Raw genomic sequence first — 24,237 nt, forward strand, 5'->3', positions numbered from 1 at the left:
CCACAGAGAGCTAGAATTTCCACTTGAGGACCTGCACCAAAGTTGGTTTCTGGGATTTTTCTCGACGAGGAGGTAATGGTAAAAGGGAAAGACGAAATGATGTGCTAGACTATACGTATAGAGGTATACTCTGGTGCGTGGGATCTGCGAGGGTAAGAATGAAGGCCGTCAAGCACCCGTGCAGCCTGGTGGCTGCAGCTGCAGCACTGTTTACGTCGTCGGCGCGGGCGAGCAGGATTTTGTGTGGCTGACCGGGATGGTCTGGCTGGTGGGCTGGTCCCTCAGATGACGCGGGGAAGCCTGATGAAGGGCATTTTCCCATGCCGCCAATGATGTCACTGCCGCCGACCACCTGCATGCACCTGCACGGCCTGCACCACTTGCTGGCGGAGTTGTTGCAATGCCAGCTTCGACCTCCTCCTGCGCAGCTGCAATCATACCACCCATTACCATTACGGGGTGTGTTGAACGCTGAGTCCCCTTCACCAATTGCTCCGAGGCCCATCTCGTACCTAGCATTCTCGCAGTTTCTCTGAGTATCGTCACTCCTCAACTCAGTCACCATTCAAGCTGTTCACGTTGCAGACATCCTCCGTTCCTGAATCACTTCAGCAGACCCGATATTCCCCCATCATGTCATCGAGCCGCGGACTCACCATCGCCGGCCTAGCCCTAGCTGGCGGAGTTGGATACTATCTTTATAATGCGGGTGGCAGTCCCAAGGTTGCTCAGAAGAACTTCGAAGGTAGGACCGCTCATTGCCTCAATGCTGGAGGTCACTAAACAATGGACAGCCGATGCCTCCAAGCTCTCATCCCAGATAAAGAGTGAGATTCCGGGCAAAGAAAAGGAGGCAGAGAAGAAAGGCGAAGCCGTCGCTTCTCAAGCCAGCCAGAAGTTTGACCAAGCTGTGAGCTGCACCTCGCTTTACCCTGCGACTGAGATTCTGACGGCTCGTAGTCCGCTGATGCCAAAGCCAAACTCTCCGAAGCCGAAGCAAAAGCAAAAGAGGTTAGTCAAAAGACAGGCAGTCAGATCAACAGTACCATCGACAAGTTCGATAAGACCGTGGAAGAAAAGGCCGCAAAGGCAAAGAGTGGAATAAGCAGCTGGTTTGGTGGCAGCAAGTAAGGTCAAAATGTTCTGATGCTGCTGGGGTTGGCGTTGGTGCAATACCAACCTTGTACATTTCCGCCCGCAGTCTGCTTCGCGATTGAGGAATCCTCAAGTTGAGACTACATTACACTCAGTTGACGAAGTATGGCTCTATCAGTTTAGAGAACCTCCACAATACTCTCAGCAGGACACAACATATTGTTTGGTTCCTTGAAAAAGCCGCAAACCTGGACATGTTCTCTGTTACAAATGGGCACTTACTTTTCATACGAGATTAATAAATGCTTTCTTCCGGCATCCACCATTCGAGTCTCAGTGCTCACCATTCGTAGTGCGCAGACCAAGGTTGATGTAGATTGATGCTCTTGAGAATCGATTTCGCAACCGACTGGATTCTAACACTGAGCCGCCGATCTGGAGCCTAGCCGACCTTCAATTCAAGCGCACCTACAAATTGGTTGTGCGAAATCAGTGGCATAGTCCATTAAAGACGTGCTCCTATGTATCAAACCAGGTGTCTCTCGCTACTGGGCTGAAGGAGACATTCACTCATAACAACAGCTGTCTGTATTTAGAAAAGCGACCATGACAGTTACATGATCCTAGAAAGTGGGGGAAGGAGTGTCAGCTGAGCATTGACGGAACCTTCGACTGGGCCTCACGTACTACATATTGAGCAGCGAGTAGGTCATTGAGTCAGATAGTAAGAATCTCCACCGCACACCTCCTCCTTCCATTCAAACTATTTTTTTGCGTCGCAACTAATTCTCAACAAGGTGGATATCTTCGTCAATGGCAAAGCCATCGCACTCTGGGAGTATTTGGGAACTGAATGAAGCGAGCATATCGTAGGCACCACTACCACCATTTTCAGTCATCGCTAACCACCTTACAGAAGGCTTTACATGCAGTGACCCCTCGGAAGCAACCATCTCGGTGCCTCGCGACAATGAAGCCGTGGCAGTTACGGGATGTAGCCATGTCAAGAGTATGTACTTAGTACCAGTCGTCAATTGAAACCAGACATACATCATAGCATCCCAGCCAGGCAAAAAAGCTCATTTCCCGCTCTGTTACTCAAGATCTCCCTCCTTCAGCAAACCCTGACGTATTTGCAGAACCTGTCTCACAGAATCGACAGTATATCGGTAGGCTATGTCCTCCTATGTCTTCATCGTGCTATACGGTGGCACGGCTTGTCCGGTCACGGTCGGTTTGATGGTCCTGGCCAAAGTGTATCTGAACCATGCGATTCCAAGTCCTTCCGTGTTAGAGCGGAGGTGGCCTTCATTGGCAATAAGTATTCCGTTTGACTTGGCCATTTGGAAACAGAGTTACTCTGTCCTTCCACCTCCGCCGCCAGCTGTGTTCAATATAGCGACCACGTCGTCGTTGAGCTCCTCTTTAGCTCAGTTATTCTTCTATTGGACTGGTGGCCCCGCACGTACCGCCGCACCGGCGAGCGGGTCCTGGCAATGTGCAAGGGTGGCGTCGGCAGCGCGGGGCCAAGCGGGGCGTAGAAATTCCAATAGTACGGAGTCCTTCGTACTCACCAACAAACTCCTCCCGCCGAACAACATTTTTCTCTCCCTGCTGCAACCTAATCCATGCCTAAAGCCAATCTAGTATTGATGAGTCGACGGCTTCTCCTACAACCGCCACATGCTCACTTCTCACCTTTCCAATTGGATATTGCTAACCACCCAAACCACCTAACCATGCGCCTCCTCTCCTGACATCTTTTTGATATCAGATATGTGAACTACTGTAGTCACCCAGACCAAGTCGCTCGTAGGTGCATACAGTTCCCTCTGTCTTCGATCCTTGTGTGACCGTTATCTTCATTCCTTGCTTTTGGTGTGACGTATAGGATATCCGCCATTGCGCACTCTCTCATTCCCCTCTCCCAGCAACTTAGACAAGTCGCAAAATGGCATCCGCTTTTGCCTTCCTTGAGAGCCCGAATCGCGGCGTCCCTGACCGAAGACATTCAACTGAGCATCTCAGAATGACTTCACCTTCGTTGTCGCGGAACAGCAGCAACGCCTCTTCGTCATCTCGCAAATCCGAGCCAGGATGGTTTAGTGCAATGAATAATATGGATCGAAGCCGCGCCAGCTCTATTCCCCTACATTCCTCTACCAAGTCGTCCTCCAGAGGATTCAGCAGGCTATTTAGCAGGAGAGAGAAGAAGGAAAAGAAAGATATGGATCAGATTATCCTCACCTCCCGACACGCAGCCGCTGTCAAGACTAAATTGACGTTGGACCCGAGATACAAGAACGTGCGCAGAGAATCTGCCCCAGCTCAACAACTCGGGGGTGCCCAAAACCTCATGCATGTTAGTGCTGGAGAACAGGAAATGAGACGTCCGCACTCTGGACCACCCTCTCTGCATGCAATACAAAATAAGACAGAATTGTCTGGACTCACGCGTATTATCAGTGGGGATGAGGCCGACGAACCGGATGAGTGGGAGAAAATGCGGTACGAATGGCGGCAGCGGAAAGTTCCCACACTGGACACGAATATCATCGAAGGCGAAGTCCTAGACAATCAAGTCTCGGGACAATCGACGCCCACGGAGAAGGATAAGAAGAACATTGGAAGACCACCATCGGAGCTCGACCAACAGGCCGTCAGGATTCTTTCGGTTGCTGCTGTGAGTGATGGTGGATATCAGCCGCGGCCAGCGAGGGTTCATATCCCGATCGGCGGGCGTTGGAAAAGGGATGAAAAGGGTGTTTGGAAGAGATGAGAACATCTCGGGACTCTGCTTACGTTAATCCTCCCTTTTATTTCTGGTCACCAACCCTCCTTCGGACGCATTTGGAGACATCAAGTTCAAATGGCCTCGGTAAAAGGGGCCATGGTGCTATGATGACTGTATGGCCGTTCACCATCCTAACCCACCTCATTCTCGGCCATGATCAATGAGCGGACCCCGGGCGACACGGAAGTCAATTCTTGAGAGAAGCATTATTTGATTGTGAAGTCACTATCGAGTAAGTGAGGAAACCTTTTGAGATTCGTCTATACTTCCTTCGACATTACGTCTGCCAAATCAGGTTCGCAAGCCAAGGCGGAGTTGCCGGATCCTCTGCCGTCGAAGTTGGATTTAAATGCCCAGGACTGCCCTGCTCGCTGAGCCATCACCATTTGCACAGTGCAGAATAGGCAGATTTACACCGGTTCTCTTCAACATTGACCTTTGGGAGGCCAATCTTGCAGCTCTCGGATACGCTTCGATGATGGATTTCACTTCTCCCGAACGCTTCATCGCGTGGCTTGATCGAAACAGACGGGAAGGGAAATCTTCGATCATATGCGATGCGTTTCTGGACGGTGAAATATGAGGGTCAGTGGAGGAGAATAAGGCTCTGACTATAATCGATAAGCTGAGACGCAAAATTAATGACATGGTCAGGCATGAGACAGGCTTGGTAGTAAGGTAACTAATGTTCGCTGTCCTCATGTTACATCGCAATGCTAGAGATGATTCGATGCCAAAGATGGAGGGAATCCTGTCAGAGACCGAGTTCAGGATGCTGGTGTGCCAGTCGATACAAGTGCCCATAAAAATGAACGAATAAAATCCTGCGGCGAGGTCACTGTGGAAGAGCTCTTCGTAGTCCCGAACTCGTTGCCCAGGGCAGGACAAAAGCACGGATCGCAGCACTCATTCGTCTTCAATTCTGGAATGATATAGCTCGCAAGGCTTCACAGTCCCGTGGCACGAAGCAGCAATCCTCTACCCGGTACAGCGTATTGCTTCAAAAGGGGATGCTGATGTCTCGCAACCTTGTCCCTGCTGTACGCCCTTCTTACAATGGCCGGAGGCTAGTGCTCTCTTCCTGGTCCCATAGGACTGGATCTGCTCATGGCCTCCTTCGAACTGCGACACACCAAATATCTTGCTTGGCTTCCGCAGTAATTCAGCCACAACTGGTGTGAGAGCACGCTCTTCAGGAAAGGCGCACAAGGGTCAACATCTATTGTGACGGCATCCACTCTCCAAATATGGGCGAGCTGGTAGTCAGAAATATAACCCACGTCCCGCCGACGGCCCAATCACTTGACGATAGGATGAGGCGTCCAGCAGAGCTTTTTTCATCCGTTCACCGAGTTGGAGTTGGACCTTCCCTTTGCCGAGTTGATGGAAATTCTGCTAGTCCGCCTTTGTGGCAAAGATGAACCGGCTATGCAAATTTGTTCGAGCAGGGCCACCAGGCTAGTTGCAGGGGGCAATTGCCGAGTCCACGGATGGCATCGCCGTGAGTCCCAACACCTGGTTCACCTCTTTTGCCCAACCATCTCGCAAGGTCATCAACATGCTCTTCAAAAATGAAGGGCACGTTCGATCTAATGGTGGAGAACTTCTTCTTTGCCACTACGTGCGACCATCGTGTCTAATAGTCTAGTTAGGAACAGGAAGATGGAGTGTCTGACCTCGTCATCTCACTCCCAAGCCACTACTGCGCCCTTGTCCTTGTCAACAAGATCCGGCAAATGACCACAACACCGTCACTTCCGTCACTTTTTTCCCCGAGGCACGATACCGGCATGATACAAGGGAGCCGCGAGCCAACACAGCCGCTGATTGGTGCGAGCCATCAAAGGCCTCGTCTTGCTTGTCTCTGCTTAAAAATCATGGACCATGGCGCGAACATGGGATTTCAGCGACAACCCCACCATCGATTGACTATCAGGCAAAAGGCAAGGGCGAGGGCGAGGGCGAGGGCCATGGCATCTGGTGGCACGGCGCACGCATGGGTCAAAGTCGTTGACAGTGAGTGGCATGTTGCGCTCTACCACCGCTTTTTGTCACACATCGACTCTCTCTTTTTTTTCTTCCCCCTTCTCCGTCTTTGTACGGTTGCCGCTCGTCCATCTTCCATGCCTGGCCGCCCCGCTTGGAAAAGCCTGGGCTCTACCATGACTGGTCTGCACGGCATCTCATTCCGAGAGTTCAGCCAGTATACGCCCTTTCTTCATCTGTTGTAAGTACACCGCAAGAAACGGCGCGGAATTTTCCAACTCGGCTCGTTCGTTCTTCGCCTTCTGTGTTCCTCCTTTTCACCATATTCTCGCTTTGGATGACCTTTGATGGTTCTTTTACCAAGTAGACAAAAACTGCTTCGGCTTCTGGGACTTGCTCTTTTTTTTACTATTTCAAGCCCATCCCACGCAACAGATCCCTGTCCCCCACAATGTCAGATTCAGAAAAGTCCCTCCCACCAGTCGTCATCTCCCAATACCCAAACAGTCACTGTGCTTCCCCACAGACTCCGATTCACAAGGAATTCTATTCACCGACTACTGAACAGTCTCCCACGTCCTCTGTCTCCAGATCCGACTCCGATAATGATGAACGAGCCCTGACACTCACTATTACTCAAGCCTCAAGACAATCTGCCACAAGAACGGCGACAAGAATAACCACTCACGGCACCGACCTCACGTTAGATCCGTCGTTTGAAGTCGACTTTGATCCCGATGATCCTGGAAATCCTAGAAATTGGTCAATATGGTACAAATCCTTTGCCATCTTCACGATATCGTTTGGCACACTGGGAGTGGTCATGTACTCGACCTCATACACCTCGGGTATGGATGCCATGATGCAAGAATTTGGCGTCAAGTCGGAACCTATTGCCACCCTTGGTGTCACGACCTATCTCTTCGGGCTGGCGGTAGGTTCCCTACTTCTCGCCCCAATTGCTGAGACGTATGGTCGAAAACCCGTATATACTATATGCATGGCCATTTTCACAGTTCTTGTCCTCCCTACAGCCGTTGCTACAGACTTGCAGACCGTCATTATCACCAGGTTTTTCGGCGCTGTTTTTGGAAGTGCCATGATAGCCAATGCGCCTGGATCGATTGCGGATTTGGTCTCGGATGAGTATCGGGCGACCGCCTTCTCTATCTGGTCGATTGGGCCAATGAACGGCCCTGTGGTTGGTCCGACCATCGGAGGCTTCGTGACTGAATACCTAGGCTGGCGATGGACTAATTGGATCGCCATGATCTGGGGGGGCTGCGCATTTGTTTTACTGATACTTCTGAAAGAGACCTATGCCCCGGTCCTGCTGCAGCGGCGAGCGAAGAACTTGCGACGAGTTCATGACGATGAAAGGTACTGGAGCCGTTACGATATTCGAGTCGGATTTGTCGAGCTGATGAAGATCAACCTGTCACGCCCTTTCATCATGGCCGTTCAAGAGAAAATCTGCATTTTCTGGAATCTTTACATCTCCATCGTCTATGGTTCGTGGTTTCCCCCTTTCTTTTTCCTTGGTGGCCATGCCCCCGTAACACTTGACGACCGCCGACTAATCACCTCCCCAGGCATCCTCTATCTATGTTTCGTTGCCTACCCCATCGTCTTCACCGAACTGCGCGGCTGGTCCACTGGCATCAGCGGCCTCTCTTTCCTTGGGATTGGGATTGGTACGATGGCAATTAGTGAGTGCTTTGCGTCACTGAATGGCAGTTCCATTAATGCCGGAATTATTCTTATTATTGTATCCTTTGTTCAACACTGCTACAGGCTAACTGATGTTGGCAGTCTGTAGCGCATCGCCCATCCGCAAACTCATCAATTCGCACAAGCGGGACCAAGATGGAAACGTGCCACCCGAGGCAATGATGAGCATCGTGTGCATCGCTGCCGTGCTGGTCCCCGTCGGCGAATTGTGGTTCGCATGGACATGTTACCCCACGAAGATCCACTGGGCCATCTCCATTGCTGCGGGTATCCCCTTTGGATTCGGCAACGGAGCCGTTTTCATCTATGCGGGAAATTACCTCGCGTACAGCTATGGAATCTACGCGGCAAGCGCGATGGCAGGCAACGCCGTGATGAGATCCTTCTTGGGTGGAACGTTGCCCCTAGCTGGGCCAGCAATGTATCGCGCCCTTGGTCCCAACTGGGCAGGAACACTACTCGGGATCCTCGAAGTCATCATTATCCCGATCCCCTTCCTCTTCTACCGGTACGGCAACCGTATAAGAGAGAAGTCCACATTGATCCGCCAAATGCGGGAAGACGAAGAACGCCAAGAACGCAAGCGGAGAAAGGCCGAGGAGAGGCTACGCATCGCGGTGATGAGCGGCGATGAAGAGGAGACAAAGGAGGCCAGGAATGAGCTGGTCAGAGTCCGGAGTCGTTTGGATGATGAGAAGAATCTGGAGGTTGCCGGGCAGGAGACATTAAATTGCATACAAGGCCTGGGACCTGGGAAGGAGACGGTTTAATGACGCGTCCCCTGGCAAGGACGAGCAGCTGCTTACGATGATAAATGACAACGATCGATCCGACTTGAAACATACCAACCAGCGTGAGAGCGATGATCCGAGAGCGACGAGTCTGTTGATTTTGAAAGACGGTCCAGGGGGGTTGGGGACCGCCGTTGCACAGTCATGCACCGCAAGTATAGACCGGCATTAGACATGGCGTTCAGACGGTGGTGATGAGGGAAAGATAGATTCGACTCCCCCCGCCACATGGCGGACACGGTTGGAAAAGGAGCACAATAGGGACTTGATTAGGAGAAGAATGGTCATTAGCATGGCGTTGGGGCAAGCAATGGCATGGGAAGAGCGTGCTCAATACTCGGTACGTATCGACAAGGTAGCCGCCGCTCTGTTTATATACAGCCAACAGCATGGATGAAGGACGAAGCACCGCCATTTCCAAAAGGTAGCCGAAACTTTCGTTATAAGTAGAAGTCACCTTCGATCTACGAGGCGAATGAACTCTAAGCTACGGTGTGGGCGTGGCATAGGACGTTGCTGCGGCCTGATGTACCCGAAGCATTGAAGTGTTTTAAGGAGAACGAACTCGACCTCACATAGGGCGTAGGAATTGCGGTTACTACAGGAAGCCTTCAATACGTCATAGCTGTGGGAGGAGTTTATCGCCCACAGGTCTTGCAAGGGGGTTTGTCGTCAACACTCACGCGGACACGAACACCATGCTCCGATTAGAGAAAGCACTTGCAAAGGGGAGTCGCAGTTGAGACTGGTGCCGGAGTCGGTGGCGAGAGCATCAGCTTCACGTCTGCGCAAGATGCGAGTGAGATTCATTCTCCAAGATTCTCATCAAATTCATCAACTGCCCAGTGGGTATATACAGAAGCGAAGGTACATGGCCAGTCCGCATTTATTATGTGTCCATGCATGTGCTGATGCCCCTTAAAATCGTGTGCTTCTCTTCGAAATGCCGTTTCAACTAATCATCGAATCATAAAACCAAGTTTCAATTCCACAGCCTCAGTCTTTGTTCACCACCCTCAAACTTCGTCTGGGGTTCAATACCACCCCCAAGAAACTGGGCTCTTGACCTGCCATGAGGTCTTCCGTACTACTCGCCGCTGTTGCTGATCCAGCGCCCCCAGGTACGTTTCGATAAGGATTGTTGCTCGATAACTGATTGGCGCGCCCTCCGCTACTTCCACTGCGGTTGTCTGCGCTGTGGCGGCTGTCGCTCGATTGACTTTTGTCCGTGTACCTCGCACCTCCCGCCAATCCGGCGCCAATGAATCTGGGATCACCAGCCAGATCCTGTCTTTGTGCCATGGCCACGTGGTTTTGGTAGATCTTAAGCTGCTTGCGATAGAGCCAGACGCAGAATGCGAGATAGGCCGCCACAACAGCAAGGACTCCCGCAATGACACCAGCGACGATGGCTCCAATGTTGGTTCCGCTCGAGGACCCCTTGTTTTCAGTGCTGCTACCAGGGCCACCACCGCCATTAGTGCCACTCGTTCCGGTAGGCGCCGCGGTCTCGGTGGCTACAGACCCGCCAGATTGAGTGACCGTGTAAATGCGCGGTGTTCCCGTTGCCAACGGACCTTGAGTGGCCGACTGAGCTGGGGCAGAGACAGTAGCAGCTCCCACAGCATTCCCCCCAATGACAGACTGCACTTCTTCTGGGACTGAGTATCCAAATGACCCTTGCAGCGCTGAAGGATCGTCCTGCTGGCTCTTGTGCCTGTTGAGGTTGTCATCCGTCTGTAAGGCAACATATTCGCTTTGCCACTGAAGGGAGCTGGTGTTAAAGACATAGATTCCAGGGCTGTCGCACGATAGATCCTGGCCAACATATCCACCGACGACTATCATTTGCGCATTCCAAACATTGCACATGTGCCCAGCCCTGCCTGGAGGATTCGCTTGTTTGCTGGTGTCGACTTGAATCCATGTGAAAGACGGCACTGTCAAGATCCATATATCGTCGTACTGCTTTTGTTCGCCATAAGGTAGCAGGTTCTGACCCCCGTACATGTAGACTTGAACGGAGCTCCCATCGGCCGCGGAGAGCGCGACAGCACACGGGTTGACTCGAATATCGGGCGTTGGTCCTGACGTGGCCTGTTTGTACCAGGTGGAGGAGTCGATATCGTACACATCAATCACATTCATCTGAGTGAATGTCGCATTCGTACCGCCTGCGAGACCCAGAATGATGCCTGACTTTCCATATCCGGGAATGTAAACAAGAAGGCCATCTGCACGTTCTGGGAAGCCTGCTGAGTCTTGAGTACCACCTTGGGTGATATTGAGATATATGCCCGATGAACCTGCCGTGTGTCCACCATTCACCGCAGCGTTGCTGTAGCCGGGATAGGTGTATTCGAGAATGCCTCGAAGATAGACTCGCGCGACTGATTCTGACCACCCGGGCGTGGTCAAGAAATCCAGATGCCCTCCGAAATAGAAGCCTCGGCCTAGATTCGGCACCGAGATTCCAGCTCCTTCTGCAGCACGCTGGACTGGTTGCCCTGCTGGCTGCGAATTCCGCCCTGAACTTGTTTGCGGATTTGACAACTCAGACCATGTCGATGAAGAGATGTCATATGCCCAAGTGGAGAACGGAACAGGAGACGCAACGGGCGTGTCTGAAAACTCGCCACCGTAGAGATACAGAGCATCGTAGGAATTCCACAAATAGCCAAGCGACACCGCGGGCGGTCCACTCGGCACTGGCAGGCCTGTCAGTGACGGTGATGAAATCTGCCAGGGTTTTGTTAGGTCGAGGGTTAGGAAAGCATTGTCTGTTGCATCAATTGTCAGCAGCCAACGCGCAAACTAATGTAGACGGGACGCACTCCATTCATTTGAGGTCTGGTCAGAACTCGTGGTTGCTCTCCCTCCATAATAGTACAGTGTCCCGTTGACGAGGGCGCTCTGGCCTGACCACCTCTTGCAAACGTCTGTCGGGCTATTCTCTCTCTTAGCACTTCCCGGGAGCACTTCCCTCTTGACACGCTGCGACGATCCCACCACCGGCGATCCAGCTGTGCGATCCAGAGGATTCGCCCCTGCGATCAACAGGGGAGAATGGTGCAAGCTTGGGACGACCAGTAAGAGGACCAGAGCTAACAAAAGGAATCTGGGCACTGTTCGAAAGGATGGAGACATTTGCGGACGAGTTGCTCTGTCACTTGGGGAGGATTCAGCCCAGTCAATTGCTTCAGTTTCGGCAACATCGACGTCGCTTCGAAAGCGCACTTGAAGTTTTGGCCGTGGGTCCCTTCTTAATTTAGAGTCGACAATGGCGTCTTCACCGCCAAGGCCAACTTCGAGAAAGGCAGAATTCCGACGAGTAGGTTCCTCGTTGCACGAATGGAGGTCTCGGGAGCCACGAATCCTGTCAGATTCCAAGGGACTCCGACGACGAGGGTGACTCGAGAGAGGTGTTCTTGTAGTCGTAAAGGTGGATGTTGTGGAACAGCCGCCATCGGAGAGCTGGGAATCGATGGCAGCCATTTTTGGGAGCACGGCGTGATGACTCGTTTAGCAACTGAGACAAGCTGATGAGGCCATGAGATGGAGGGTGGCGACCCGTATAACGTGTGTGGATGTGGTCTGAAAGGGTGCTTTTCGCATAGAACCCGCGGGGATGGGATGTCTGAAAACAAACACCTGAATTCAATTCACTTTTGCCATCCAATTTGTGACCATTTTGAATCCAAAAGTGTAATTGTTTTCAGGAACCAACTTTTCTCGGTTGCAACTCAAACCTCGAGACACCACAATCCTGGCATGGCCATTGTCTATTTCCCCCGCCCGACGTCAGAGGTGGTGGTCCCTGGCTCAGTAGGCGCAGGTGCTTAGGGCAGCTAGGGCAAGGCATGAGCTCAGAGTCTTAGAGGCTTAGAGCTGTGTGACCCAAGACGCGTGGTGTGATGGCCAATGGTGATGGACGCAGTCGCATGCTGTGGTTCCACGTCGGAGCACTTGTTCTCTGTTGCGTTAGAATTTGGGCGATGACCAAAAGGAGCCAGCGGGTAGGAAGATCATCTTGATTCGTGAGGTCTCACAATGCTTAGACATGGCTTGGACATGGCTGCCCAGTTCGGTGCCAGTGCCCACTGACGCTGGTGACGCTTGACTTGCAGAATGACATCGGAGGCGCACCCGCCGACCACTGAAATTGGCCTACCGTACCCAGTGTGTACCGAGTACCGAGTGCCTCGCACAAAGTACGGAGTACCAGCAGATCGCCTGCAACCCCAGCACCACCACCACCACCACCACCACCACCACCACCACCACCACCACCACCAGCAGTGGGCAGTGGACAGTGGACTGGACTGGAGGCGGCGCTCAATCTCGATCCTCTATCCCTGCCACTTTGGCTCTGCCATTGATCGTCCCCGGCACCACTAGCGACCAAATCCCCCCAAACCATGCGGTTCCGTCTGCCCGTTCCGTCCGATTTTTCCGGGAAGTTGATGTGCAACATCTACTATGTACTCCCCTCGCTCCGTGTGAACATAACAGAATACCATCTTTTCTGGTTATAGATTTCCGGCGGGAGATTGGAAGGCGTTTGCGGGCAGACATACCCTTGAAATGAAGGAACCTACACAGCGAGACAGATCCGAGATCGGTCCGATTGGAAATTTACTCCCGTACATTGTTCACGCTGCAGATTGTGGATTTGACCACGGCGTGACTCGTTGGTTATCCCTTAGTAACACTTAACACGACACATCATTCGATATCGAGCTAGAGAGGAGGGAATAAGGGAACGCTGAGCGACGTAGACCTTTGAAAGTCATTTGCGGGCGAATCATAGAAGCAAATTATTGACTATTCATTCCTCTGTGAATCCTGCCAGTGCTTTTTGTTCATTCTGCTATTCCACTTGATTCAAATCTACAGGCGAGCAAGACCAACACTCTCGCCAGGAGCGTGGTAAGGCGGGATCTTCATGTCCAAAGCTGCACCACTGTAGCCAAGATCCTCAGCAGCGAGCACCGCACACTTCTCGCCAATGAGCAGGGCAGTCTACAAGGTCTGGTTAGCATTTGCCTTCGACGACGGTCATGATGAGACAACTTACCGAGAAGGTGTTGCAGCCAACATTGTCTGGGCAGACCGACAGATCGGCAACCTTCAGGTTCTTAACGCCGTGGACATTTAGTCTTGGATCCAAGACACCATGCTTGACAATGCTGTTGCCCTCTCGGGGAGCCATAGAGCAGGTTCCCAAGCTGTGCCACGTCGTTTCGCAGTGTCGCTGAACCCATTTCTCAATGTGAGCAACTGTATGGTAGGTCAGTAAACCGTTGCATGCTCTGCGACCCTGGGGTTCGGGGAACATACCATCTTCCTTGCTGTATTTAAGAGGTGCGCGGTAGTGCTGCTTGTTCGAGTTGAGAAAGCTGAGCTCGGGCACATCGCCCTCCTCGACGGGCATGGTCCAGCTACCATGTTGAATGTTGGCAGTGATGTGGTTCGGTCCTGCGTATTGGTTGCGGGTGTTGAGGTCCATGTCCAGAGCTCGGGCGGGCGAGTCGTGCTTGAAATGAGGATGCATTCCCGTAACTTCACCGGCATAGGCTTGCATCCGACGGGCTGTCTCACGGGACTGGATATAGCCCCAAACCATAGGTGCCATATCACGCTTGTCATTCATGAAGCCGGCATCGAAGTCTGGTGCCTCATACGGGTCTGGAGACACGATGTGGGCGAAGCCACGAGAGAAGGGGTACTCCAAGAAATGGAACATGGTGAAGAATTTGCCAGCAGGCATGTCGAGGTGGTCACCGAACCATCCAGCAATCACACTGTAATGCATGACTGGCTTGTCGGGCTTGTTCTTGAAGTAGCTGTCCCAACCTCCCTCGGTGACGAACTCTGGTGTGGGCCACTTCTTCATCTCCTCGAGTTCTTCTGCGGTAGGTCGTGATTTGACGCCGGCATCAATGCCATTGGTTGCCAATGGTCCAGTCCCCTTGATGTTCCATTCTTCGAACACGGCTTTCTGGACTTCTGGAACACCACGGACAAAGTCGTCAAACGACTCGGTGTCAGGCTTGGCCCGGTAAGTGGCGAAGTGCAAGTAGTGGTCCTGGAAGTTGAGGCCAACGCCCGGAAGGTCCACAATGCACTTGACACCGGCCTTTCGGAGCTTCTCTGGATCACCAATGCCAGATCTTTGCAGGACGAGAGGTGAACTCAGAGTACCACAGCTGACAATGATGAGTTTGCGGGCTTTCCAGAACTTGCGTTCGGGGTTCCTTCCACCAACAGGTTTGGTAGGCACAGTCAGGACACCGACTGCTTTGCCGTTCTCGATGACCACACGGTCCACCTTCGTGTTGCACTGGAGATGAAGGTTCTGATACTTGGCACGAGTGGCATGGATGTATGCATGAGCAGCATCAGAACGGCGGCCAGTGTCTCGGTTGATCCACTTGAGCCAGTGTTCAGCACCATGACCAGTCACAAGGTCCTGGAGATCGTCCGTAACGGGGAAGCCTTGAGACTCAGCAGCTCGGAGGAAGTCTTGCATGATGGGATAAGTGTAGTTGCCAAAGGAGACCTTGATTGGTCCTTCGAAACCGTGGAGATCTCGGTTATTGCAGGCCCGTTGGTAGGTTTCATGCTTCTTCATCAGGGGAATGAGCTCCTTGGTGGTCCATCCCTTGGTCTGGAAGTCGTCGTAGTCAGAGGCACTTGCTCTCGTATACATCATGAAGTTAATAGAGCTGCCTCCACCGAGGACGTGGGCGCAGGGGACGACAGCACGACGTCCATCGAGCCACTCGGAGGGCCGAGAATAGTAGAACGTGGCGGTTTTCGAATCGAGCTTCATGTTCCTTGGATAGATACCCGGGCGGTAGACCCATGGGTTGTTGAGGTTGCTCTCTCCGGCCTCGATCAAGAGGACCTGGAGATCGTGGTCCAGGTTGGCCAGACCTAGCAAGGCGTCAGCGTCGGTCTTTCAAATGGACTCATGTAGACACGGCTCACGTCCAGCTGGCACACATCCCGCACTGCCACCGCCGCAAACAATAATATCAACTTCTTCTGGGATAGTCATGATGGCGGTTGGTCCAATGAACGATACAACACTCCGATATCTTCTGACGTGAATAAAAGTGCTTTGCTCGACCAGGAGCAGGCTGGAGGAGGAGAAAATGAGTGAGACAAGGAGCGAGACGTCTCAATATAAGACTTCTGACAATCTGTTCCTCTCCGCCTCTCGGGAGGTTGGAGGGAGGGGAGAGAGGGGTTCCATGAGGACGCCTCCCGGGGACTCCACTGGGTGAAACCATGGTTGTCGTCTTGTCCGAGCATCCTTGCAAGGTGATCATCTGGAGCAAACCTGGAGACGAGCTGATTGCGTTGAATATGCGGGGTTTGTTCAATAAGATTGAGTATGACGGGGATCATCGACTCGGCAGCTGGGCAGTGAGAGGAGTCCGTATTGCGTCGAAGCGAAGTAAGAATTCGTCAAGGACGAGACACCAGACTCTTCGCGCCTCCGGATGTCGAGCAAGTTAGGTCAACACAGGTGTACCTCGAGATGCATGCGAGGCGAACAGCCCCAGGTTGTGTGAAGTCCAGGCTGACCAGGGATATCTCGTCCCCCTCAACCCAAACTGGCTAGCATCAGCGAGCAGCTCCAGACGTCAGTTAGCTCCAACGAGGATCCCTATCAGTCCTGGTAACTCGTCTCTCGCTGGACTCGCATCATGAAAGGCCAGAACAAAAGCCCCTGCATCGGGAAAGGTAACGGGAACTTCGCTTTCTCAAGAGGCATCAAAACAAGATGGACGGCACACAGGCTGACGTCGAAAGGACAAAGAATTGCCAAGAACTTAGCGGTGCAAATTGCCGTTAGTACCGCCAGCGGATTGAACGGCTCAACGCCCCACCCGAGTGGCTTAGAGGGGGCGTCCAATGCAAGAAACGCGGGGAAGGCCCACTAGCAAGCGGCACCGCATAGAGAACGGAAGTGGCTGACAAGGGATGGGAAAATCCTGCATAAGCTGGCACGCCCAAATCAAGCGATGGGGCGGCAATGCTGAAAGCTGTGCTGATGGAGGAAGCCCAAAAGAAAAACAGCTACCTAATCCCCGTTTGCGGGGGAAGGGCAGCCTAACCGTGTCCGGAAAGATATAAATTGGAGAAACCCACTACAGGCCTATGGAGATAGAGAAGGTTGCACTCAGATGTTGGAGATTTGAGCATTGGCTGCTTGGCCCAGGTCCGGTGGAGGACGAGGAGTAGGAGCGGTGCACAGGAAGAATACCCAGCTCCACGTCTCAGCAAGGCGAGGAACCAGGCAGGGACACGGCTGTTCTCTCTGGAGAGAGGTGCAGGGAGTCATCCTTCGAGCTAACGCAGAGCTTTGACCCAGCAGGTTGCAGCTCCCCTCATGTCTCAAAAATAGCGGTTTCAATATAGGACCCGCCTAGACGCGGCTCGGTGTTCTGGCAGTTTGGTCTCCGGTGTCAACTAACCTCGTATTGCTGAGGCCACGTCCCAACAGAGTAGACAACCAGAATTCTATGCCCCGGGATTTTTCCCTTTGTCTCGCAGTCCACGTTTAAGGCTCCCGGGTAGACACTCTTGTGGACTGTCTTTGGGGATCTTGGGATATCAGGTAAGCAAGCGTCAACTGAGCTTGGTACGTTAATGCGGTCTGCACATGCGGAGATCTCGCCCGTATTTGTGCCGAACAGAGCGACCGGGCATCCTCCGCATCTGATCCCGACAGATCGCTGCGTTACTGATGCAGCAGTGTGCATCAGCATGTATCCCTGCTTATCAAAATATTGCCCAGTTGCGTTCAAGGATCTGATGGTGCAGGATGCAGTTGACCCAGGCCCATTTGTTGCCGTAGCTGGGCTGCTGCAACCTGGATCTCGAGGATTCTGCCTATACCTCGCTTCCAATTTTCCTGAAGGGTCAAAAGCTCGCCCTTAGACTGTTCCTGGGTAGCTTTCCGAGCTCTGTTGATGTTTTCGGTCTCAGATTTAAGCCCGGCGAGCTCGCGTTCGAGCACTTGGAGGATTTGTTCTGTCTGAGAATTGCCGACAAGCCAAGCGTTTTTGCCAAACTCATCCAGCAGCTGGAGGTTTGCATGCCGATCTGACAGGAAAGTGTTCAAGATGTACGCGTTCTGCAACGCCTCCTTCATTGTGGCCTGATCACTATCACTCAACGGCTCGTCTGGGGCCTCATAGCGCGACACGTCAATCCCCTGCTGGCGGGGGTGACCCGCGGCTACCCGATTGATTTCTTGACGGAATGTTTCGGAGAACTTGACTGCAGGAAGAGGGGTGAGGGAGGAGTGAGGCGTGGTGAGATAGTCCTTGGGGAGATGTCGAGTAATCGAAGCTTTGGCCCTCTGGTGGTCGGCGTCGGTGATGTCGGGGTCAATGTCTGGTGAGAAAAGCGGTCAGCACGTGTCAACAATCTCTCCATCCAGGACAACATCACTCACAGGGCAGTGAGTCGTGAGACTCCCATATCAGAGCCATTGTGGGTTGCTGGGGAAGTTGAATTGGCTCGTCAGTTCATAATCGGTTACTTGACTGCGATAAACCCATTCCAGGATGCCAAGGCCAGGTTTTGGCGCTTGTAAAATTGCCGCCTCTGATTCGCTGGCCTTGCTTATGCGTAAGGCTCTCGCCGATCCTTGGTGATTCGTCAAGATGACGACACTTGTTGCCCCGTTTCAGCGGAGCCTCGCAGTCTTGCAAGAATTAACCCAAAGTGATTCTGTGCATCAACAGCGGTCAATCTCTATACTTTATACTCTGGCATTCTCGTCTGTTGCCAGAGAAAGCATCTCGTTAGAACGATGCACCCTTCCGGAAATTCCCTATCTGACCCGAAAAGAGACGGGGATTGTCGTACCAAATCCCCGTCGTAAGCTCCAAAGGACATCGCGATTCAGGGCAACACGAAAATGGCACGGAGATCGTTGGCCCCAGCCCTGTGGGCACTCTTTCTCGTTCTCACAACGGGACTTCTGTGGCTCGGTTTCGTTTGGCAGAATCCGCCTCGAAGTGTGCATTTGCTCCCGTCCAATGTGGATGGACAAGCCGTGCAAAGCCAGGGCTGCGACAATGCCGCTGTGCAGGGCGACTACCTGCTGGGGGTTGGAAAGGCAGATATTACTGGGTAAGGGAAATGTATCAATGTGCTAATGAGCACATGCTAACATCAACTTATTCAGACCGGTTGCCGAGATCAACTTGATGGGCTACGCTGACACGGATCAAGTGGGCAGTGGTGTCCGCCAACGCATCTATTGTCGGGCGTTCATCGTAGGAAGCCTTTCCAGGGGTTCCTCACGGGTCGTCTACCTTGTCCTTGATACCCAGTCCGGTGACACTGCTGTCCGTCATGGCATCTTGCAGAGGCTTAAGGAGTTGGGCCCAGAATATGCAATGTACAACAAGAACAATGTCGCAGTTACTGGGACCCATAGTCACAGCGGGCCTGGGGCTTGGTTGAACTACTTGCTGCCACAAATCACAAGTCTGGGCTTCCACAAGGAAAGCTACGAGGCAATCGTCAATGGCTCTGTGTTAGCCATCCAGCGGGCACATAAAAGCCTTACACAGGGCTATCTCAGATTTGGGCAACACCCCGTTGAAGGTACGAACATAAACAGAAGTCCGTACGCTTACCTCCAGAATCCGAAGAAGGAACGAGACAAATACGCCGATGACGTCGACAAAAACATGACACTGCTGAAGTTCGAGAGGGCGTCTGATGGTCAAACCCTAGGAGCACTGTCCTGGTTTCCAGTCCATGGGACATCTCTCTATCAAAACAACACCCTCATCGCCGGCGACAACAAGGGCGTTGCAGCATACCTGTTGGAAGAGTACATGAAAGTCAGGAACCCATCCTTCGTCGCAGGCTTCTCTCAAGCAAATGTCGGAGATACTTCTCCCAATACCCTAGGTGCATTCTGCGAAGACACAGGTCTCCCGTGTGCATTCAAGGATAGCACATGCGGAGGTCGAACCCAACCCTGCCACGGACGTGGTCCGATGTCACAGATAGATGATCAGGGAACCAAGTCCTGCTTTGAGATCGGAAAACGTCAAATGGCTGCAGCCAAAACCCTCCTAGATGACCACAACCTAGAACGGATACCGGCATCAACCGTATCCTTTTTCCATACCTATGCCAACCTCTCCTCGTTCAGCTTCACCTCATTCCTAAACCAGTCTCGGACTCTCAAGACCTGCTCTGCTGCATTGGGATTCGGCTTCGCAGGCGGCACCACCGATGGGCCCGGCCGCTTCGACTTCGCCCAGGGCACAAACGACACCAACGACTCTCCCGCGTTGAAAAATCCGCTTTGGAGGCTCGCAAGAGGCGCAATCCATCCACCGACAGACGCGCAGATAGCATGCCAACGTCCAAAACCCATCCTCCTTGACGTCGGTGAAGCCGATGATCCCTATGCTTGGACGCCGAACATCGTTGACATTCAACTTCTCCGGATTGGAGAGTTGATCATGATAATTTCCCCGGGGGAAGCAACTACCATGTCCGGCCGCCGCTGGAAAGAGGCCCTCGCGTCTGCGGCTCCCTCAATCCTGAATGTCTCTTCGCCGAGACTTGTCCTCGGCGGGCCCGCAAACACCTACGCCCACTACATCGCTACCGAAGAAGAATACTCTGTGCAACGCTACGAAGGAGCATCCACACTCTACGGCCCCCACACGTTGGAAGCATACATCAACCTCACAATCACATACCTCCCGTATCTGGGCTCTGACGATGAAACCTCCGGCCTAGACCACCTTCCTGCCGGTCCTAACCCGCCCATAAATGTGAATCGCTCGTTGTCATTCATTCGGCCCGTGGTCGTCGACCACGCCGGCATACTGCGCAAGTTCGGGGATACGCTCTCTTCGCCCGACCCCGTGAAATTATTCCGTTCTGGGGATGTCGTCAGCGCGAAATTCGTGGCTGCAAACCCGCGCAATAATTTCCGTCTCGAAGGTACATTCGCTGCCGTGGAGAAATTCGATGAGGGTCTCAAGGAGTGGGTTCAAGTCCGCTCGGACAGGGACTGGTTTCTGGTGTATCGGTGGAAACGCACATCGACGCCGCTGGGGACGAGTGAGGTGACTTTGGAATGGGAAATTGAACCGGGCACTGAGACGGGGATGTACAGGTTCAAGTACTTCGGCGACAAGAAGGCATTGACCGGCCAAATTACGGGTTTTGAGGGGACGAGCGGTGTGTTCCATGTTGTCGGCGATTTAGACGCCTCGAGAACCTCACCTTTGGACGAACTTGTTCGCTCTTGAAATCTCGATGAAATTGCAAGATGGGACCAAGCAAGATATTATTATAGCACTGTCTGTCCAGTTTCTCCTTGAATCTCAATGTCGATGTCGTTTCATCCGTGTATTTTCCCGGAAGTGCTCATGCTCATCTGTCGCCTTATGTCGATCATATTTTATTGTCCATAGACACTGACGTTCGTATTAGGACCTATGTCAAAGTTCTTCTTTAGCTGTCATCTTGCTGGCTATGGCATTCCACAAAGCGGTATTGGCATTTCTCTCCTGCCGCCCACTCAACGGTTGTCATTTACACTGATATCTCATAATCAACCGTCCTCCCTTTCGTTGCCGTTTCAACACATATTTCAGTGTCTGATATTAAGCGTCCGTTGCCTGCAACAAATCCAACAACGATTGCGTTATCTGATGGACCTGGAAATTGGCGTCCTCATCTTCGTGCTCGGAGTCGTCCAGAACCTTGTCGGCGTCGGCGTCGGCGTCATCTTCGAGACTAGACTCGTCAACAGAGCCGCCCACAGATGGGCATGCGTCGACGTTGCATCATGTTACCTTCTAGTCGAGACATGAGCCTGCTTCTTCTTCTCCCTGTTGCGTTCAATATTAGCGGGCGTGACGGCAGGCAGGATTACTTTGATGCCGTGCGTTTTCTGAAAATGTCGTGGAAATGTCCTCTTGCCCACCTTCACCCCCCGATGGTTCACGCAAAGCAGGCACTTCCACGGCAATGGATCATTGTCGACATATTCGCCCCACATGTAGCAGTCGTTGTCATCGTGACCCTGGAAATTCGAAAAGTTCTCATTCCTGACACGCATATGTCTGAGACCAGTCAGGCCATGCCGATGGCGAAGATGGCTTGTGAGACTTCCCTTCTCATTGACCAGGCATTTATCACAAAGGAGGCATTTCCAGGGTCGTTGCTTGCCGTGCTGATATTGAGCGAACAGAACAGAGTGGCCGTTGACAACTTTTGACCAAGTGGTGATGTCATCAACGTCCTTATGAACATGGAGGGTCGAGTCGTCTTCACTGGCGGCGGTATTGTTGTCACGAGTGGGTGAGACACCGTCCTCGGGAGCTGATAGAGCTGTGTCAACGACGTCCGGCATGCTGATATCTCTTGTACCTGCTTCCTTCAGTCCATTATCTCCGCTCCTGTTATTGCCGTAATGTAGTGGGTTGATGCTGGCACCCTCTTTAGCTCCATTCTCTTTCAGTGTGCCTGTTACCCGCTCGGCTTTCGACTTTGTTCCTCCGATGTATCGTAGGTACTCATCAGCATCTTCAACAACGGCCCGGGCATCGAGCTCAAGGTTGAGCCTGATTGCCTCTTCAAGCCAAACAGAGCGGTAGGAGGTGGCCATTTTAGTGAATGAGTTTCCAAGTGCCTGCAAATTGTCCATTTGCTCAGTGGTGAATTCTTGGGGCCGCTTAGTAGCTCGAATGATCCTGAGCGCAAATTCGACTTCAAGGTCGACTCTTGTGGCAAGGTCGAGGATGTTGTCTTCAACAGAACGACCGAGAAAGCTGCGAACAGCGAATCGGTAGCAATCACTGATGCTCATATTGGGATTCAGCCTCAAGGATTCGAGAGCTTCACTAACGACCTCTTCGCGCACAGGAATCAGTTGAGCATCGTACGAGGCTATGTTCGGGAGATATTCGTGGACTGGGGTGATATATCCGATCGTCGACTCGAAAATGGGGAACAGCTGTCGGGTGGCAGTTTGAGACTCCCAGAATTCTGCGACTCCTAAATCTTGCGGATGATCTGCGAACGGCTGCTGGGAAAGGGGAGAATGTGCGAGAGAATCGTAGAGTTTTGGAGGACAAGGAGGTTCTCCCCGCCACAAATACATGGCACGAGGAACAAGGATATAAATCTCATATCCGCAGGGTGCGGCAGAATGATGTTCCTGACGGTAGTAGTAGCTGTTACTCCGACTGTGTTCCATATTGACAATAGTGAATTCAGGGACAACAGTGAATGCCAACAAGCATGTGATTTCCCACGCAGTTCAGATTTGTGCTTGTGAGTCCGAATGTACCCCGAGTTGAGGAAACAGGGCCCAGGCGAAGGAGGAGAACCGCCTTATCGTGACCGAGACACTGCACGAAGACAAGAGATGCTTGTGTCTAGGAATGAGGAGCAGCATCAGCAGATGTAGCGAAATGTGCAGACCTACATCGACTTGTGCTCTGACAGGGTTTCTTGGGGAAGAGACAGCGGCGGCACTTCCAAGAGACCTGTCTCAAGACGTGAACAATAGAATCGCAGGGCGCGGTACAAAGGAACCACCGGGTTAGCAAGGAGTTGATTCGGCAACCTGGATCCTGGAAGGTCTGAGTATAGGTAAGTAGCTTTCAGGTAGAAGTTCAGATCTGTGGGGCTGGTTTTAATGACGGGTGGCCTTCTCGGCAAAAGAAAAGGCGGAGCGTTGGACCATTGAGACAACCCATACTGAGGAGCGTTCTATATATGACGGCAGTGCGGTGAAGTGCCTCTCGCGGATTATTGCAGTGACGCCGCGATCTCGAATGTATTCAGCAGTCTCTTCAGCGACGAATTATCAGAGACTAGTGTATACCATGTGGGCTGATGACCTAGTGGCCTCTCGGGCTGACCAGTCTCTCTTTTTGGGCTTCAGGTTGACATAATTCAAGTCCTATTCCAACGAACGCGTCGGACCCATTGAGACCACTTCTGGACGTCTTCCCTCTGACATATCAAGTCAACAGTGTACCATTCTCGGGCGAGCTCTTCATTCGAGGCCATCCGATGAACAAAGCTGTGACAAGCTCGACATAGCCATGCAACGCTATTTAGCCGGTGTTCTTCATGCCAATTCCTCTTGAGCACCTTGGCATGGACTTGCTTTGGTATTAAATGATGGTAGGTGACTGGAACCCAGTCTCTTTCGCAGATCTCGCAAGCCGTGGTCCTAGTCTCTGTCCATTTTAGCGGCGGTGTTGTCACCGCAGAGATGTAGCCAGAGAACACCGGTGCCATAAAAGATTGCATATCAGATTTGGGTGGTTCGATTAGTCCGTATGCGGTCAAGCTGTCGTTTATGTCTCCTGGCAGATGAGCAGAAAGCTCTTCAAGAACAGTCAGCGTTAGAGGAAGGGACCATTTGTTAGAGTTCACAATGTCATTCCGATATTGATGATGGGAAAGTGCCTGGAATTTCTCTGGCAAGCTGGAAAAGATGTCGGTGGCCAGGTAGTCAGAAAAGTCGGCCAGCTCAGAAGGATCGGGCCCAGATGGCTCAGGCTCAGACTCGTTTTGTCTGGCTTTCTTGCCCGGTGAAGACCGGTTCGGAGTTTTCTTCGTTGCCTCAGTGAGCTTCTCCACGACATTTGAGAACAAGCAGTCTCTAAAGACATGAAAGTTGCCCGTCGTCATTGTCTGTCACTAGAATTGAGTTCTGACGAGAAGTCGATGGGATTCTAGAGACGGGAAGCTGAAATGAAGGTTAAGCAAGTTCGCAACCAGATCTGCCTACGGAAAGTTTACCGAATCCTC

General features: G+C 52.3%; 9 protein-coding genes across 9 annotated transcripts; 4 read left to right on the top strand and 5 right to left on the bottom strand.

The window, feature by feature from the left end:
* Positions 1 to 633: 633 nt before the first annotated feature.
* A1O5_09646 (uncharacterized protein) lies at positions 634 to 1,131 on the top strand (the record flags this gene model as incomplete). The annotated part of the gene is made up of 3 exons (XM_007750225.1): positions 634 to 745; positions 795 to 910; positions 961 to 1,131. The coding sequence occupies 3 exons, from the start codon at positions 634 to 636 to the stop codon at positions 1,129 to 1,131; spliced, it is 399 nt and encodes a 132-aa protein (XP_007748415.1).
* Positions 1,132 to 3,322: 2,191 nt separating this feature from the next.
* Positions 3,323 to 3,874, top strand: A1O5_09647 (uncharacterized protein; the record flags this gene model as incomplete). Its single annotated transcript, XM_007750226.1, has 1 exon — positions 3,323 to 3,874. The coding sequence occupies one exon, from the start codon at positions 3,323 to 3,325 to the stop codon at positions 3,872 to 3,874; it is 552 nt and encodes a 183-aa protein (XP_007748416.1).
* Positions 3,875 to 6,326: 2,452 nt separating this feature from the next.
* A1O5_09648 (uncharacterized protein) lies at positions 6,327 to 8,376 on the top strand (the record flags this gene model as incomplete). Its single annotated transcript, XM_007750227.1, has 3 exons — positions 6,327 to 7,386; positions 7,468 to 7,584; positions 7,688 to 8,376. 3 exons carry the CDS (start codon positions 6,327 to 6,329, stop codon positions 8,374 to 8,376), a joined length of 1,866 nt encoding a protein of 621 aa, XP_007748417.1.
* A 1,017-nt stretch (positions 8,377 to 9,393) lies between these two features.
* On the bottom strand, positions 9,394 to 11,892 carry A1O5_09649 (uncharacterized protein; the record flags this gene model as incomplete). The annotated part of the gene is made up of 2 exons (XM_007750228.1): positions 9,394 to 11,177; positions 11,232 to 11,892. 2 exons carry the CDS (start codon positions 11,890 to 11,892, stop codon positions 9,394 to 9,396), a joined length of 2,445 nt encoding a protein of 814 aa, XP_007748418.1.
* A 1,395-nt stretch (positions 11,893 to 13,287) lies between these two features.
* A1O5_09650 (alcohol oxidase) lies at positions 13,288 to 15,460 on the bottom strand (the record flags this gene model as incomplete). The annotated part of the gene is made up of 4 exons (XM_007750229.1): positions 13,288 to 13,419; positions 13,475 to 13,677; positions 13,738 to 15,336; positions 15,391 to 15,460. 4 exons carry the CDS (start codon positions 15,458 to 15,460, stop codon positions 13,288 to 13,290), a joined length of 2,004 nt encoding a protein of 667 aa, XP_007748419.1.
* Positions 15,461 to 17,215: 1,755 nt separating this feature from the next.
* On the bottom strand, positions 17,216 to 17,909 carry A1O5_09651 (uncharacterized protein; the record flags this gene model as incomplete). The annotated part of the gene is made up of 2 exons (XM_007750230.1): positions 17,216 to 17,811; positions 17,873 to 17,909. 2 exons carry the CDS (start codon positions 17,907 to 17,909, stop codon positions 17,216 to 17,218), a joined length of 633 nt encoding a protein of 210 aa, XP_007748420.1.
* Positions 17,910 to 18,340: 431 nt separating this feature from the next.
* A1O5_09652 (alkaline ceramidase) lies at positions 18,341 to 20,711 on the top strand (the record flags this gene model as incomplete). Its single annotated transcript, XM_007750231.1, has 2 exons — positions 18,341 to 18,555; positions 18,611 to 20,711. 2 exons carry the CDS (start codon positions 18,341 to 18,343, stop codon positions 20,709 to 20,711), a joined length of 2,316 nt encoding a protein of 771 aa, XP_007748421.1.
* Positions 20,712 to 21,068: 357 nt separating this feature from the next.
* On the bottom strand, positions 21,069 to 22,666 carry A1O5_09653 (uncharacterized protein; the record flags this gene model as incomplete). The annotated part of the gene is made up of 2 exons (XM_007750232.1): positions 21,069 to 21,201; positions 21,261 to 22,666. 2 exons carry the CDS (start codon positions 22,664 to 22,666, stop codon positions 21,069 to 21,071), a joined length of 1,539 nt encoding a protein of 512 aa, XP_007748422.1.
* A 704-nt stretch (positions 22,667 to 23,370) lies between these two features.
* On the bottom strand, positions 23,371 to 24,117 carry A1O5_09654 (uncharacterized protein; the record flags this gene model as incomplete). The annotated part of the gene is made up of 1 exon (XM_007750233.1): positions 23,371 to 24,117. The coding sequence occupies one exon, from the start codon at positions 24,115 to 24,117 to the stop codon at positions 23,371 to 23,373; it is 747 nt and encodes a 248-aa protein (XP_007748423.1).
* Between the last annotated feature and the right edge of the window lie 120 nt (positions 24,118 to 24,237).

Source organism: Cladophialophora psammophila, assembly GCF_000585535.1.
Source record: "Cladophialophora psammophila CBS 110553 chromosome Unknown aczJe-supercont1.17, whole genome shotgun sequence".
NCBI classification, from domain to species: Eukaryota; Fungi; Ascomycota; class Eurotiomycetes; order Chaetothyriales; family Herpotrichiellaceae; genus Cladophialophora; species Cladophialophora psammophila.